The 16,327-nt window shown below is 39.7% G+C and overlaps 2 protein-coding genes across 4 annotated transcripts; one reads left to right on the forward strand and one right to left on the reverse strand.

The window, feature by feature from the left end:
• Nucleotides 1-265: 265 nt before the first annotated feature.
• LOC124068894 (serine/arginine-rich splicing factor 11-like) lies at nt 266-6,621 on the forward strand. Of its 3 annotated transcripts, none has more exons than XM_046407429.1 (12): nt 266-573; nt 878-1,011; nt 3,318-3,433; nt 3,800-3,868; nt 3,990-4,027; nt 4,140-4,273; nt 4,352-4,427; nt 4,512-4,625; nt 4,715-4,804; nt 4,890-4,964; nt 5,677-5,854; nt 5,981-6,621. In XM_046407429.1, exons 1-12 carry the CDS (start codon nt 452-454, stop codon nt 6,167-6,169), a joined length of 1,335 nt encoding a protein of 444 aa, XP_046263385.1. In that variant the 5' UTR covers nt 266-451; the 3' UTR covers nt 6,170-6,621. The 3 variants fall into 3 exon arrangements, with proteins under 3 accessions (XP_046263385.1, XP_046263387.1, XP_046263386.1); XM_046407431.1 differs by lacking the exon at nt 266-573 and adding an exon at nt 2,983-3,107; XM_046407430.1 differs by lacking the exons at nt 266-573; nt 878-1,011 and adding an exon at nt 1,681-3,107.
• Nucleotides 6,622-6,791: 170 nt separating this feature from the next.
• LOC124068893 (ankyrin repeat domain-containing protein 13C-like) lies at nt 6,792-16,318 on the reverse strand. Its single transcript, XM_046407428.1, has 13 exons — nt 15,436-16,318; nt 15,280-15,321; nt 14,600-14,704; nt 12,053-12,138; nt 11,789-11,834; nt 11,591-11,657; nt 11,255-11,399; nt 11,030-11,161; nt 10,198-10,359; nt 10,011-10,090; nt 9,757-9,855; nt 8,315-8,415; nt 6,792-8,215 (listed from the first exon to the last, which is right to left on the reverse strand). The coding sequence occupies exons 1-13, from the start codon at nt 15,803-15,805 to the stop codon at nt 8,085-8,087; spliced, it is 1,566 nt and encodes a 521-aa protein (XP_046263384.1). The 5' UTR covers nt 15,806-16,318; the 3' UTR covers nt 6,792-8,084.
• Nucleotides 16,319-16,327: the final 9 nt, after the last annotated feature.

Consider the following 16,327-nt stretch of genomic DNA (forward strand, 5'->3'; position numbering starts at 1 on the left):
TGTCATGCTGTTACAGGTATGGAAAAAATAGAGAAGCTTTACTTCCATACAATCCCTGTTTGTATCATATAAAGCGGAGGGAGACCTCTGTTGGTTACTGTTAGCAGTTCAAAACTTTTGGAATATAATATCTACCGTAATATCCGTATCTCGCGCGCTGGTGCGCAAGGCTAACGTTATATTAATAGATAAGAGAAGGAGAAATTAATTAAGAAACACAATGTTTTCATGAATCTGTTATGTTCAGTCCGAGTTCATTTTTAACGCATGCGCGGTTCATTTGGGGGGTTACAATATGGCGGCGGAATGCTAGTTTGTTGATGTAGTCGCTTGCTAACCTCTAGCCGGTTAATTACCTTCATAGAAGTGGATTTAATAACCAGTCGATAACTGTTAGTTAAAGTGAAGTTTAGTTGTTAAAAGAAGTGTTTTTAACACGGTCTTCGGGAAAATGAATTACACGACGAAGGTTGTCCAGGTGACCAATGTGTCACCAAGCACAACATCGGAGCAGATGAGAACACTGTTCGGGTTTTTGGGTACCATCGAGGAACTTAAGTTATTTCCACCAGAGTGAGTCAACTAGCTGGTGATTTATTAGTTGACTTAGTGGTAATGCACTCATAGACTTGCTGTAAGGTTTTTCTGAACAGGCTACCTTTGGAGAAATGAAGCATAGGCCTAACATGCTAACCAGAATTGTAGCTAACAGTAACTTAATACACCTTCCGCAACTTGGCTAACACCTCCTGAACTAGCGATACAGTTCAAAAACATGTCACCCTGGTCGGACCGCATTATATTATCAAAATACAGGCTAAAAAAAGTATCGCAAGATCACATTTTTGTGGTGTTTAATGTATTTTTTCCCCTATAGTGATTCTCCGATGCCGGTGACATCGCGGGTGTGCTTTGTGAAGTTCCAGGAGCCGGAGTCTGTCGGAGTGTCTCAACATCTCACGAACACCGTGTTTGTGGACAGAGCATTGATCGTGGTCCCGTTTGCCGAAGGTTTGTCTCTCGGTTATTCTCTTGAATGAATGGCCCATGTTTATTGAATGGCATGACCGTTGAATTGTGAAAATGGAAAAGAGTAAAAAGGATTTTGTGAATTGCACAAGTTGATTCGCCTCGGTCTGTTTCCGAGCTTTTTTGACTTTATTTGAATGATACTGGTATTGTCATTCCTTCCCACTGTTTATGAGAAGTGTTTAGGGCAGACCTGTCAGATTTTTGGTATACTGTGATAGCACATCCATATCTGTTTTACCAGCACAATGATATTCTTTTGATAGACTGGGGTATTTTATTTTTATGGGAAATATATATCCAGGTGATCCAGGTGTTTGTCTGCCTGAAATTACAGTATGTTCTGGATTTAGAAAGCGCAGTATACCAAAATCAGTTTTACAGAGTAGGAGTTTAACACTCCCACGCTGTAGGTGCCGCAGACTCAGAAGTGAAGTTTTTTTTTTTTAATTCTTAACCATATGCATTTTATTTTCTCCCCCATATTGGACTATCCTCTGTTAAACCTCTCTCTGTTATTTGTGTGTGTGTATGTGTGTGCGTGTGCGTGTGACTTTTGTAGTGAAGAAGGCAAAAGCAGCCCCTTCGTTGATGGCTGAAAGTGGTCCTCTGCCTGCCAACAGGGGATTATAGACATTTTCAAAGACCAGCAAGCATTCAAGTTCCACCCCACCCTTTTTGTGTCCTCTATTCTTTCTCTGCCTTCTCCTTCTCTTTTCTCCTGTCTAATTTATCTTTTCTAGGTGGTTTAGTATAAAGGTCAGCTATGGGGGACATACCCTGAAACAGTGCTTGTTTTGCACACTTTTGAATGCTGCATAGCCATTCATTTCATGGCCTTAACGGATAAGGCTCTTTTGAGGTCAGCATATCCCATGAAAAGACCAAAAGATTGTTGCTGTCCCAAAAACATTTTAAAAGCACATCAGTGAGGTGCACTGTTGCACTGGTTGACATGTTTGTCCATTATGGTGCATGCAGGCACTATCTGTTAATACTAGCTCATCAAATGAGTGTTTATCTGCCCAGAATGCACCCTTTACGTCTGTTTGAGTCAAATTTGCTGTCAGAAAGCATTGACGGGAGGAACACGATTGTAAGCTTTGGTATTATCATGGAATTTGTTGACTTCAACCAAAGACTGAGCCTTATCCTTTAGAATATGTATATTAAGTCTTTCGAGGAAAAGGCTTCGAAAGGCGCTTAGGTCTGGCGGCAAAAGGCCATACAGAGATACTGTGTACACACATATTTGTTTCCATATAAGAGCAGCTAATCTGGGGACTTAAAGAGAACACTAGTCAATGATTGGTCATTTTACATTGTAGTCATATAACATTTCATCATAAGTTGTCTAAGATGCCCACCCGAAATGACACAGTGCTGGTGAAATATATTCTCTTTAACAGTGGTCTTCTTTTGTTGTTGTGTTTTACAGTTCTTTTTCCTGGCTCAGCCAGTCCTGTATACCAGGCCCTGATGCAAATACCATCCAACAGTTTTGTCTTCTGCAGCATTTTCTCTCTTCAGTGTACTCTTTTATTTAAGTGTTATCATTGTTTTGTGTTCGTATTAAGGTCATGTGTTTTTGTGACAGGGTTGTTTTTGGTGGATTAACTGAGAGATGAATCATTTGTTAATTTGGGTCATTTTTAAATAACGAGTTGCATATTGCGAGTAAAGTTGCTAAAATGATTTTTTAATTGGACTGTAGTAGCACCGATTAATCAAACCAGTTATCTTTTTTGAGGTTTTGTTAATTGATAAAGTGGCAGGTAAGAGTATAATGATGTACTGCAGGCACGCTACCCATCCTGAATTCTGCTTTTGTCCTTTAGTATATCCAACATTTGTTTTTGGTAAGTAGACACTGATAGCTTGCATAGTGTTCTTGCCAAATCCCTAAAATTCTCTCTGTTGTGTGTATCTCGATTTTTCTCTGTGTGCTTTTAGTAGCGAAGCCGCCAACGTGAGTCGCTTGTTTCAGTAAACGTCTAAATGAAAATTGAGGGCACACCCAACTGGAGAAGCAGCTGTGCTTGCTAACGTTTGGTTCATGACTTAAAAAACACATTCAGGTGATATATTCTTGGCAGTGTTCATTGGAATAGTGTGATGTATTCCAGCAATAGTTATGTCACTGCAGTGATTATGTTGCATTAAGGGAACTCTTCTCTGAGGTAACCATTGTGTTGAACCTAATTTGAAGAAGTGCAGTGTGAAGAAGTCTTCTCTGTAGCTGGTGTTTGTGAAGTTCTCTCCTAATGCCTGTTTTTGTTTTCCTGTAGGATCTATTCCAGATGAGGCTAAAGCTTTGTCACTGTTGGCGCCAGCAAATGCTGTTGCAGGAATCATGCCAGGAGGAGGACTTCTTCCAACACCCAATCCCATCCCTAACCCACCTGTAAGAGTTCAGATTCACAGTTTTATTTTCTGACCGTGGAAAAGTATAGTTGTGACATCTTGACCTTACAAAAATAAATACAGCTTTTGACATAGTTGTGCGCCTTGCATTATAGCAGCAAATCATACTTACGATAATTTGAAGTAATTATTGTTTGTTCTGCTGATCAAAAGAATTTGCTACTGGCATGCAGAAGCAGGGATGTTAGGTCACATCAAGTACATGTATGAGTACATGAAGATGTTGAGGTGTCAACAATAGACTGTCGTAACAAAATTTATAAAAATTTTATAAATTAATTTAACGTTTAATAAATAAAAAATAATAATAAATTTACATGCATGTATTTGTCTGTTTTTTCCGCAGATGGGAGGAAATCCTTTTGGTGCGCCGAATATGGATGCGATGGCTGCATTTGGTTTTCCAGGACCCCAGGTGAGAGTTCTTCTTGAATGACACTTACTGTAATTTTTCACTAAAAACATGTGAAGTTGGATAAACAGTATATTTGACAAACTAGGAAAAGTTTTACTCTTCTTCCCACTGTTTTTCACAGGCAGCTGATCAGCTGTTAAAGCTCATGACGGATCCAAAGTAAGTCAGTATAAAAGCACTCCTTTTCTTCGGAATATTGCAGATTTAAATTGTGGAGAGTTGCTCTGTTACTAGTAATGACGACTCAAGTAATTACCATTCTTTTGTGTAGACTGAATCCTTTGGCTGCAAGTTTCAGCATCAATGCAAGCCTGAAGGCTGATGCATCTAATAAAGAAATTGAAGAGGCCATGAAGAGAGTCAGAGAAGCCCAGTCGCTCATTTCTGCTGCTATTGAACCTGGAAGTAAGTGCCAAAAAGGGTCCTAATTGTAGTCATTGTACCTTGAGAATACCAAGCAATCTCTCTTTTCCTGTCTTGCAGATAAGGAGAGCAAAAAGCGTACTCGGTCTCGCAGTAGATCCAGAAGGAGGAGGTCCAGATCACGTTCCAGACACAGGTGATAACTACTGTAAATTGTCTTAAGAATTGGGATGAAGTTTTTTTTGTATTTTGAGTGAAACTGTTTAATGTCTGCTTGTAGGCGAACCAGGAGCAGATCACGGAGACGGTCAAACTCCAGAAACAGGCGACGCTCCAAAAGCCCACGCAGGAAACGCTCCAGAGACCGAAGCAGGCGTTCTCGAAGCAGATCCAGGTGGGTTAACTGTCATCTCTGCTGTATGATCGTCACAGTTAAACATGCAGTTGAGCCTGTCTGAGATCTTACATCAACTTTACATACAGGGATAGAAGGAAAGATGATTCAGGCAGAAGAAGATCCAGAACGCCACCAAAAAGCTACAGCACTGCCAGGAGGTCACGCAGCGGGAGCCGGTGAGTACAGCAAAGGTTTAAGTGTGCCCACAATATATACAAACTTTTACGCTGCAGCCACCCTATCTGCTTCTCTGCTTGACAGGAGACGCAAGAGAAGTCGAAGTGGCAGTCGATCCCCTAAAAGGAGAAACACCAGCAGGTCCCCATCTCCAAGAAGGTTGGTATATTGATGTCAAATATTTGTGTATAATACCAAGTCCGTTGTTCCTGCATGTCTGTTTTAAGTATATGATAAACTGCATTTTTATAACAATGATCAAAGCTGTCCTTCGAACTCATCTTGGTTTTGTCAAGACTTGACAAAAACAAAATGGACCAACTACAGGATTTTATCATAGTAAATGAGTGTTTTAGAATCAATTAAAAAAAAACTGAACAACTATTAAATATGTCAAGAAAGCAGTCTTGTGAGCAACTTGTGTATTCATTGAAATAATTTGGTAAAATGTAGGCTCATCAGCATGAGTGTGACGATCCTCAAAGCAGTCCAGGGATAGACTAAGAAATAATTTTAAAATGCGTTACTTTGGCTCTGATGTAGCATCTTTTTTTGTCTGCACCACGCCACAAATGTACAGCATTTCCAAATATTATTTATTGGTCTCCTTGATTACTAATTATTTGTATCTGCCCTGAAAAAAAAAAAAAAAAAAAAAATTGGTCGATCCCAAAACAGTTCAATTAATAATCTACTAGTTCAGTCAGTCCATATGTTTTAATGCTCAGTCCATTTGCCAATTTAAAACCCATCATGTCATATTTTTGCTGTCATTTTTTTTCTTTTGTCTCTAACAAATAAACTAAAAATCCTTTGTCTACATCCAAGGGATTGTATACCAAACCTGTATTTTCCTCTCCCCTCTCTATAGACACAAAAAGGAAAAGAAAAAGGACAAGGAAAGGGACAGGGACCGCAAAAGTGATAAAGAAGGCAATCATGAGGAACGTGAACACTCCACCAGCAAGAAAAAGAAAAGCAAAGACAAAGAACGAGAACGAGAACGAGAGCGGGAGAGGAAATCAGATGGCGAGAAAGGAGATGTCAAGGTTGGTGTGGTGTATTTGACACTCAGTCTTCATTCTTGCACATCACAAGCTTTGCTGTTCTGATGCAAACCAGGCTTTTGGGGTGTTTATCCTTTAAAATGTCACATCCATTGATTTCCTTCACAGATTACCAGGGATTATGATGAAGAAGAACAAGGCTATGACAGCGAGAAGGAGCGGGAGGACAGGAAGGATTCTGACGACTCTGCTTTGTCTCCTCAGTCTCTGGAAGGTAATGGCACAGTGCGGCCTGTAAAGGCCAAAGTTAACGGAGCTGATGATCACCATGAAGAGGACATGGATGTCAGCGATTAAGAGGTCTGTCCTGATTTGTTGCCGGTTATCCCTCCATTTTTGTTCTGAACATGATACTTTTTCATATTTTCCCTCGCTGGGGTTAAATCTAAAATGTGAAGTGAGTGTAAAATATATAGATTTTTCGCACAGGAGCGTCATCTACTCTTTTTACAAATGCACAATGCAGAGTTGTCATTTTTGTCCAAAGACATCCCACATCGATTTAAAGTACGCCTTTTGCCTCTACAAATGTCATCAGTTAAAACTGGAAGTTGGCTTTGCTTTTCTTGGGCTTATGTTGTCACTTCTTTACATATTGAGTCTTTACATTTAGTGTTGTGGTGTGTTGTTCAGGCCTCTTCCCCACCTTCTTGAAAACATTAAGGTGTTTGCTTTTTGTTATTTGCAAGTGTTGTTTTACCAAGAATTTCATTTATAATAAAGCCTCTTTAGAGAACCAAGACTTTGAATTTATAGTTCTACATGGGTGGATGCGTTTTACCTGAAGTAGAGAAGGGTGATATTGGATAAAGAGCAATTATTTTATAATAATAATGAATCACTTTAGTTAAATTTCAAGAAAAATACTTTGGTATGGCAAAACATGTGACAGTTGACAAATAAATAATGCCCAACCTTATTTGGAAGCCTCATATACAACACTGTCTTTTTATTATACCTGCACAAAGTCAGTTGAAATGTGATGCTGGTGCTTTATTTAAAGGGATGTGAAGTAGGTATGGTTGCAGTACATGTTAGCTGAAGCCAGAGACAACTCAATGGGACAGAATATTTCCCGTTCGGACAGTTTCAACTTCACAGCTTGGTTTACTCTCCTTGAATTGGGGGGGAGGAGGAGAAGGGAAAAATAAGCATACATCAACTAACATCAAGGAGAGATTTTATAAGCACTAAAAGGTGTTTCAGAGTGTTAGTGTTACAATTTTTAGTTTTCCTTAACCTAAATACCAATAAATCTGCAAGTATATGTAACAAATGTTCAGAGAATATATCTTAAAGATGCCTGTGATCCAGTAGGCCAACAAAGCCATAGCATGCCTTAAATATGCCTTAACATCAGTGCAGTATTTAACTAGGAACAGTTTACCTGATATCCCATCTGGTTTCTCCCACACACAAACGTACATACGACAACCCTTGATACAGTACAATGATTCACTCACACAGAGCACAGAATCCATACTATCACGACAAACATGGAGACAGTCGAGAGGTAACATGAATGAACCTGAAAATACAGGAGACTGCATCCTGCACAAGGGAAAAGGCTCGGATATCGAACTGTTAAGAATCGAACTGTTTTTACGCTAACCTTTTCTCAGCTGGTTAAAAACATTCTTAAGTACTGTAAATGTATTGCTACACAGTGTTACTCTTTTGAGTATATATATTTATATATAGTACATAATTTATAAATGAATATTAAGCTCAGTTTGAGGATATAACTATATTTGTGGTTCTTTTTTTTTTCTTTGCTATGAATTACAAATGAGATGTGAATTATTTACAGATGACAGTGTCAGTGCAGTTTTAAGAATGACAATTCAGTTATCAGTCCTTGGGGGACGGGGATGAAGAACAGTCCAGAGTGTACCTTCTAATAGCTTTCACAGGAGAGGACAGCAGCACAGAGCAGTGGATTTAACTGCTCAGGTGGTGAACAGCCAGTACAATGAAAGCCATCACTTGTTTCACAAAAAAAAGCCTCAATCAATATGCATCTATAAATGAGATGTAATATCCTTTTGCATTGATTTGCTTTTGATCCATCCAGCAAAATAAGCATTAACTGATCAATAAGATCAATTCCCCTTTTTAATATGGATAAAACAATACAGGATTCCTCATTTTTGCTACCCACATCCCCAACATATCACCTCACTGGTCTGTTTGTGTCAGATGTGTTTACAGGTCAGAGGTCAGGGAAGCGACTGGGATCTTCTTTGTATTTATCAGGGATGAAGAAAATAGACTCTTCAAATTCGTCGTAGCGAAATTCCTGAAATGTGACAGTTGCTGTGATCGTGGGGAAGACGGGGATGTCTACAAAGGAAGAAAAAAAAAAAAACATGTTAATTTAGTGACCGTTCCTGTCGAGCTCTCACACTTAGAGGAACATGGCGGGAGGTCGACAGCACATACCGAGTTTGACTGGAAACCCAGGTGGAAGTTTCATCTGAACAAACTCTCGCAGTTTGTTGAAGTGCTTGAACGGAGCTATGACCTCCAGCACGTTTAGTAACCTGGAGGAAGAGAAACAAGTTTTTTTTTTGCTTTGCCAGCATTTCTCAGGTATAGTTATCAATAAAAAACAAAAAAGGAATTAACAGAAAAATCAGTAAACAACACTGAGTCTACAGATGTGCTACCAGTTCAATTTCTGGGACATAAACCAAAATTAAAATTTAATTATCGAAAATTCAGGGAATCGAAGTCACTAGCATACATCCTATGGGAACCATGATCGCCAATATACAATTACAAGGAAATCCATAACAGTCGGCGAGAAATTATGGACCGACGGACCAGCACCGTGCAGCAGAAATATTAATAATCTTGCTTCCTAATAGATTTATGTTGTGACCCCTTGGTGGGTCCTGGCCCCGAGGTTGGAAACTACTGGAATAAACGAATCTTTTGTATCATGATATAGCATCTTTGACAGAGGTTTTCCTCAAGGTCAAGATAAACACTGGTTTTCTATCACACCAAGAAGTTAACTAAAGTCACTCTACATCCCAGCTGTATAAGATTGTTAGAATGAAAACCAGTGTGTCTGAGACTTCAAGCCACTGGTGTTGTGTGATCCCCAAAACAAAATCATTTCTTTATTATCACTGGTCTCTTTTTGGTTATTACTAACATTATTTAGAAGCAGTGAGTACAACATATTCTCAACATTACAAAGCACAGAAAGCAAAGGGAAAAGCAAAATGAATTAAAAAACCATTAGCTATTGAAAAGGGGAGGATTTATTGCTGGCTCCATTAAGGATCATTCAGGAGATGAGATAAAGCCATTTACTGCATTAAGTCTCAGTAATATTTTACCGCACTGCCTGTAATCCATTATGGGAAAGCCTGCGTTGAGGCCAATTTTCTCATCTACTCAGTGTAACATGCCTTTTCCTTACATGGTCATGACTGCTTATGACTACCTCACCCTGTTCTTAGTTGCATAAAATCAAAATTTGGATCAAAAATGCTTTATGTTTTAGTCACACTCCTTCTCAAAGCAATCAGTGGTCATTAAAAGGGGGAACTTGTACTCTATGGCTAGAATTCAAAGGCAGCTCCAAAAATTTAACCAGAGTGTTGCTCACTATACTGTTTGCAGCAGTTCTCTTTAGCTCAGGAACAAATGCCACTTGCATGCAGCTCCATGAAGCAAGACATAAGCACATGAGTGAATTTTTTTTATGTAGGTTTCACAATCTGGGAAGCAGTTGTTTTTATCAGGCCCAATTGTCTGAATTACTATCTGAATTACTTCATCTCTACAATATCTCTAAAATCCCAAGTACTCATCCAGGAGCTACCTGTGCAGAAAGCTTTCTGAATAGATCTAAAGAAGAATGTACTTACGACTCAATGCCCAGAGGGAAATCCTGGCTCATGGCTACAGTGGCTTTGAAGTTCTTCTTGCTTTCCTTACATACAAGCTCTCTCCCAAGATGAGGTGGCCTGAAGGTGGGAAAAGAAACAGATAAACATACAACGACGCTGCTGTTTATAATCTGTGATGGTTAAGACGCATCCCCAACTCTGGCAACAGTCCTTCATTAGATTTGTAATTATGACAATGACTGAAGAAATTGCAGAAAATGCGAGATGCTTACTTTCCGTGCTCTGCAGTGATGTACTCTTCCCAAGAAATTGTGTTGGGTGCTGGAGCTGTGAGAGACTGCCTTCTTGCAGCCTGGGCACAAGAAAATACCAGTCACTGTCCTGTTCACGGTCCTTAGGGTACCATTACTATATACCATTGGTAAATGAATCAAGAGCACCAAGTTCCTTCTCAATCACCTCAAAATTTTGCTCACTGATGCTGCCTCCTTTACTCAAGCTCTCCATGATGGCTTTGTTCCTCAAGATGTCCTCCTCACTTAGGTGTTCTCGCCTTTTACGTGACTCCAGAACCAGACCGTTCACAGAATAGAAGTCAGCCAGAAAGTTTCCAACTCTCTCCTGTATGGAAAACAAGCAGACATTGGTGTTTCAGCCCAAGCAACTCAGTGATTCCCAATACTGCAGCTAATCTCTTAAAACATGGTGTGGTGCAGTCTGAGGGTAGTACTGTATTGTACAAATGGAACAGGTAAACACATTCACTGGTAACAGGTGATGGACACTGATTGGATTGGAAAGGAGCATACTCGAAAGGCCCAGTCTTCCACAAGCAAAGATGGGGCGAGGTTCACCACTTTGTGAGACATGACTGTATAAAGGCTATTACAACATGGGAACCCTTTACGTAACTGTTGTCAGGACACGCAGTACTTTGATGATTACATTCTGTATTTATTTTACAAAGTGTCCCACTTTTTTTGGAATCAGAGTGGTAACTTTTCAGGAGACAAAACATTTAGCTTGTTCTCTCATCCTCATAGCAAGACAAATCTCTGTTTAAGTTTATAAAACCTAAGTTTATTAGGAGATAGGGATTCAAATAAGTTATGCTGTGCATGAGGATATATCAACTTTTAAAGGGTTATGACTGAACACACACCTTTGTGACCTGCTTACATGTAAGGTTTTAATATTTAACCTGTGAATCCCTTGATGTGAGGTGATGTGTCTATATGAAACTAGCTATTTCAGTGTCGTTTAGTAAAGGTCTGTCCCACAGTCTGCTTACCGTTTTGTCCTCTCTGAACAGCCAGCCTATCTGACTACGAGAGAAAGTGATGGACTTGGTGGACAGAGTTGCAGAATAGACATCACTGCTCATCAAAATATCCACCTCTTCTTCGGTCTCCATCTCTGACTCCTTGGGGGCGAGACAGTAATTGTTAGTCAGGCAGTGTTACTTATATCAAACAGCTGATGATACAATGTGAAACTGGTCATTGCTCTCACACACCTCATGGTGTATTCTTTGGTACACTTTTGCTTCATTGTCCAGAACCACAAAGGACTGGGAGGGCGTAGCATCGCCGTTGAAAATGAAACTCAGATCTCCACGCTGGCACTTCATATCAGTAAAGTCTATGAGTGTGGTGTCAAGTCTAAATCAAGACAGAGGAGAGGGAGTGCGTGAACACTGTAACGTCCTACTTTTCAGATCTAAAAGAAGTCCTCGGCCTGGATATTGAGCCTTCACCGTTTTAAACACTTAGTGAATTTGATTCTCTCACAGGCACAGTAACAGCCTTAATTGACTATTCTTGATCATTTTGTCTGATGTATTATGTATTACCTGATATTAATTCCCTGCTTGTAGATTTTACAAGCATCAGATGGAAGCATTCGGGACAACAAAGGCACTAAAATACAGAGAAGAGTGTGAATAAATTCAACTGTTGCTGTTGAACAAGTTATTTCATACTCTAGTTTTGAACTGACTGAGAAAAAGACACACAGACAACTTTTTTTCATGTGAAATACGAAAACTCACCCCAGCTCTGAAAGTCCCAATGCAGCTCCAGATAAAAGTCTCCAAGCTACAGAAAAAACACAAACATGTCTGAGGAATTCTGACTTTATGGGTTAGAAGACAAACATGCATCCTCAAGTTATAGTCAATTATGCTAATCAAAACCTGCAGAAGTTTTGAAATTACAACGGACTGAAAGTTTAGTGATGCAGGATGACAGCAGTTGCAAACTTGAGTTTGGTATGGCAGTGACATCTCTGGAAGTGAAGCCAGTGTGATCCTCACCTCCCTGAGAGCTTTCAGTAGCTTTGGCCTCTTATCCTCCACACTCTCCCTGGATTGCTGCTTTAACTTTCGCAGTATAGCTGTGACTGAGGAGACAAGGATTGGGAATGAAAGAGAACAACTTAGTTACACAACAGTTACACAGTTGTACAGCTGGACGATGGCAGTTACATGCAAAGGCTTCAAGTATATTCTGTTTGGTTTCTTACACTGTATGTGGCTGCGCTAAAAAGTGTAAACAACATGTCTTACTGCTTACATCCTGATCACAGGGAATTTAAAAGACAGCAATCCACACCACTGTACCAAGGAGAATTAATTTACAAGCCACCCGTCCAAACTGTTTGTCCACTACTGCGCTAGACATACAGTTAAGGGCCGTAACTAACAATATCTTGACCCATTAAATTACTCATGTTTTTCAACTATAAAATGGAAGAAAATACTGACAAATATCCCTCATATTTTTCCCAAGTCCATGGTGCTGTCATGAAACATCTCGTTTTGTCAGACCAACATCCAAAAAGCTCCAAAATATACTGTTCACCATGATATAAAACAAAGAAAAGTGGCAAATGCTCTCACTGGAGAAGCTGGGACAACAGAATAATTGGCATTTATTGCTTAATTGGTTATCAAAATAATTGCAGATTGACTAATCGATAAATTGACTAAACGTTGCACCGCGTCCAGTGAAATGATCAGTCAGATTTTAATATGGTGCTTTTGTTACAAATTAACACACATTGAAGCATCACTACTCTTCCTGTATATAAGTCTGATAATAAGTGTTATTTTTCAAATTACATGCATTTTCATATGGATCAGCTGAGCATACTGTTTCGTACAACTATGTCTCAACAAACTGAACAGCAACCATCACAAAATACTGAACGGAACACATCAAATCAGCGTATCTCAGATGTATCCCGGTTAGGCTGACCGGGGAGGGTGGTGGTGCGGTTGGACTGAGAGTGGACGTGACTGAGGGCAGAAGTGCTGATGAGGCACTTACTGCACTCCAGCAGACAACCAGCGAGGGAGCTGCTGACGCAATGTGCACACGTGTTAACGTGAAGGGTGATGACTGAAGACAAGACTGCAGTGCTCCATGAAAAACTATAGGCCACACATTCGATATCGAGCACATTTTATTCTTTTTTAGTTCCTCTCACTAAGTGATAGCCAGCTGTGTGCTGCGTGTTATTTTAATCTAAATAAAGCTGTGCCTTTGTTTGCATGCCATTACTGATGGTGTGAGTGTACTCAGCCCCCTCTCTGCTTCCCCTTCACCCTTAAGAATGATGTGACCTTCTCAAAGCGAATACTCCTGGTCCCAGTCCCAAGCCAGCCTGCTACAGCAGGCCCAGAGAGTTGGGATGCATACTAATAAGGTTGAGGGTTATTTCTCAAACTACTGAGCCTCACAACCTCCATCACAGGATGTATGAGAAGGAATGAGAATGTATGAGGAAGCTGATAATTCAGTGTTAGGTTGTATGTATAGCTAAACAGCAAGAAGAGAAATTTCTCTTCTCAACTTTGTCAGTAAAACAAAGATAAATGATTTAATATTCAGTCCCTTTAATAGAAGCTTAGCATGACCTTTATCTTTTCTTTAATCCTTACTTCATTATATAAAATTAACACCACCCCCAGAAAAAGGACAGAGAAGTGAATTCATCCCAAAGGCATTAGCTGGTGCCTTTCACGTGTCATTTTGACTCTTTTTCACTGCATGTCAGATCTAAAAGCAGTAGCATCATTAAGCAGGGGAGTGACCGGCTGTAAGCCCTGAGCTTCCTAACACTAAGCCATGATTCAGGCTGCATTCCAGCCCATCTGGATGAAGAGTTGCTCAGAGAAAATCTCCACCTTTAGCTTTGTAGCTGGACAGACTGGATAGCAGTTGCTGCCTTTAAACAATTAAACGAATCATAAAAGGTTCTTCAGACACTCACATACATGCCATGTCCTCCTACAGCAGTAACCGTTTTGCCTTTTTGTAAAAACAAAGATGAGTATACAAGAATTTCTCAGTTACGTACACTTTATTAATGTTATATAGCGAGTAATCCTGTTAAGGCTGTCATTAAAAATGAGAGACTAAAATGTTCTAATTCTTCTGCCGTCTTTACTTGTTCTCTGAAACTTGACTGGATATCAACAGTGGGCAATACAGATATTTTCCAACATAGCAGAAACTCTGGGAAGAATGTCAGATATTCTGCCCAAAACCCAAAGATGCCAAGCTTGTACAAAAAAATGTATCTGCAAAGCACAAACTCTGGAAACTGAATTTATGCTGAATTAACAAGATTTTGTATTGAATTTTATTAACTATGACAAACAATAAAATCATAGATTCTGTTTAAATTGGGAGTATATATTTGATGACTCAGTCGGTGTCATAAAAAAGCAGAGTAAAGCAGCTAAATATGATACTTTATAAACACACTACAATAATCAAGCTGACATTTAGCGACGCTGTGCCAATATTAGCATTAATTCAGAAAGCCTATTCAGAGCAGTGTTGGCATAACTCACTCATCTGTCTGTCGCCGTAGCTGATGGCTTCTGCTAGTGGGCTCCACCCCTGTGCGTTCTTTATCTTTACGGGAGCATTATGGGCCAATAGCAGGAGGGCACATTCTGAAAGGAAAAACAAAGACAAATAAGGTTATATCAATTCTGTGCACTGTCATTGCTTTTCATCGTGTTGCTATGAGTGGCCACACAAAACATAAAAGGTAAATACTAAGATTTTTACATAAACGTTTCAACCGAGTCTATATGACAGATGTCCACATTTAAACAGACTACTTATGTGATGACAAACCTAAGATCATTCATTAAGTAGGACCAGAAACTTCTACTTTTGTACTGGAAGAGCTGGTAAAACGTAGCTACCGCTTTATACCGACACTGCAAAGGTCAGATAAGACATGCTGAGTGAAGTGAGAGTAGAGAGGCTAGTCCAAAAATGGAAACTGAAGTGTTTTAAAAGGGGCCTTTAATGAGGATGCCAAATACTCTAAATAAGGCCACATTATGACAGATTCAAGCCATGAAGCACAGCAGATTTAGCGTAATTTTCTGGGCTCAAACCAAGGCTGGTAGATTACCCTCTGAGAAGCTTTTTGTTCATTTTGGTTAATCCTATGTATTACAATAAACTGTCAGTATTTAATAAAGTTCAAGACATGTTATTACTCTATCAGCTTTACCTTTGTGGCCCAGCATCACAGCCAGGTGAAGAGGTGTGTTTCCTGAAAGAAAGCCATGTTAGATCATCTCAGTACATATAAACACTAACAACAGTAATTTCAAATGTGATCAGAGATAACAAATTTCTTAAAATGAGATAACGGCCGGAAGCTTACCATGTACATCCTTCTGAGATATGCTATGGGTCCTGATGAGAGAGGAGAGCCGACGGACATCTCCCTTGAAGACGCATTCGTGAACAGGGAACTCCAAGTCCTCACTTGTCAGGATTATTGGGTTCTTGTTATTATCGTTGACAATAGTCTCATTTGATGATGGATTGCCGTTAATGTTGTTTGCATTGAGCTGCTGCTGCAGTACCGAGGTTTTGACTGATTTCTGAAAAGCCTTGTTGGATTTGTAAAGGTTACTGGTACCGTTAGGGATAGTCCCGTTTGAGGTCTCATCGTACGTGTCCATTATCTCGTCATTTTTGTTTGATTTGTTATGGTCCTTTCGCATGGTGCGTATCTTCTCTCCTGTCATTATGATTACCGTTTGATACTAAGCTGACTAATTACTGGGCTTTAGATTGGTGAGGCTGTGGCACGAAACTGGGAGCCAGTCAGCATGGACAGTATTCGCAGATAATGATTTCAGATTAGCTTATTGGCTATTTAAACCAACCGCGACGCTTTATCGTAGCTAGCTAGTCTTCTGCTGTGTCAAACAACGTTGCACCTGCTGCCCAGCTCCAAAGCCAGTATTAGCGATAGCAAACGTTAGCTACTAGCACACAATAAAAAATGAATAACGTTATGGTGGGTGCGGCGATGAAAACAGAAAATAATGCTAAACATAACAGAACACACACGTACTAAATACACATAACAGCTATGAATGAGAACAAAGATCAGACGTCTACATCCTTGTCTCTTCTGTCGCTCCTTGGATATACGGTTTTGAAACGGTACCGATTCAGTTTGCTTTGCGGCAAAAATCAAGCGAACGGTAATGTACAAAAAACCAGCTGGGCTAACATCTCTGTTAGCTTGCTGTGAGTGGTAA

The sequence above is a fragment of the Scatophagus argus genome, chromosome 13 (genome assembly GCF_020382885.2).
Source record: "Scatophagus argus isolate fScaArg1 chromosome 13, fScaArg1.pri, whole genome shotgun sequence".
Classification (NCBI taxonomy): Eukaryota; Metazoa; Chordata; class Actinopteri; family Scatophagidae; genus Scatophagus; species Scatophagus argus.

Excerpts from the sequence above, each read along its gene's own strand:
- LOC124068893 (XM_046407428.1), bottom strand. The coding sequence starts at position 15,805 with ATGACAGGAGAGAAGATACGCACCATGCGAAAGGACCATAACAAATCA. Across the intron at positions 10,360-11,029 it reads TGTTCAGAGAGGACAAAACG|GAGAGAGTTGGAAACTTTCT; the intron begins GTAAGCAGACTG and ends TTTTCCATACAG. Across the intron at positions 8,216-8,314 it reads TGGGTTTCCAGTCAAACTCG|ACATCCCCGTCTTCCCCACG; the intron begins GTATGTGCTGTC and ends CTTCCTTTGTAG.
- LOC124068894 (XM_046407429.1), top strand. The coding sequence starts at position 452 with ATGAATTACACGACGAAGGTTGTCCAGGTGACCAATGTGTCACCAAGC. Across the intron at positions 574-877 it reads CTTAAGTTATTTCCACCAGA|TGATTCTCCGATGCCGGTGA; the intron begins GTGAGTCAACTA and ends TTTCCCCTATAG. Across the intron at positions 3,869-3,989 it reads TTGGTTTTCCAGGACCCCAG|GCAGCTGATCAGCTGTTAAA; the intron begins GTGAGAGTTCTT and ends TGTTTTTCACAG.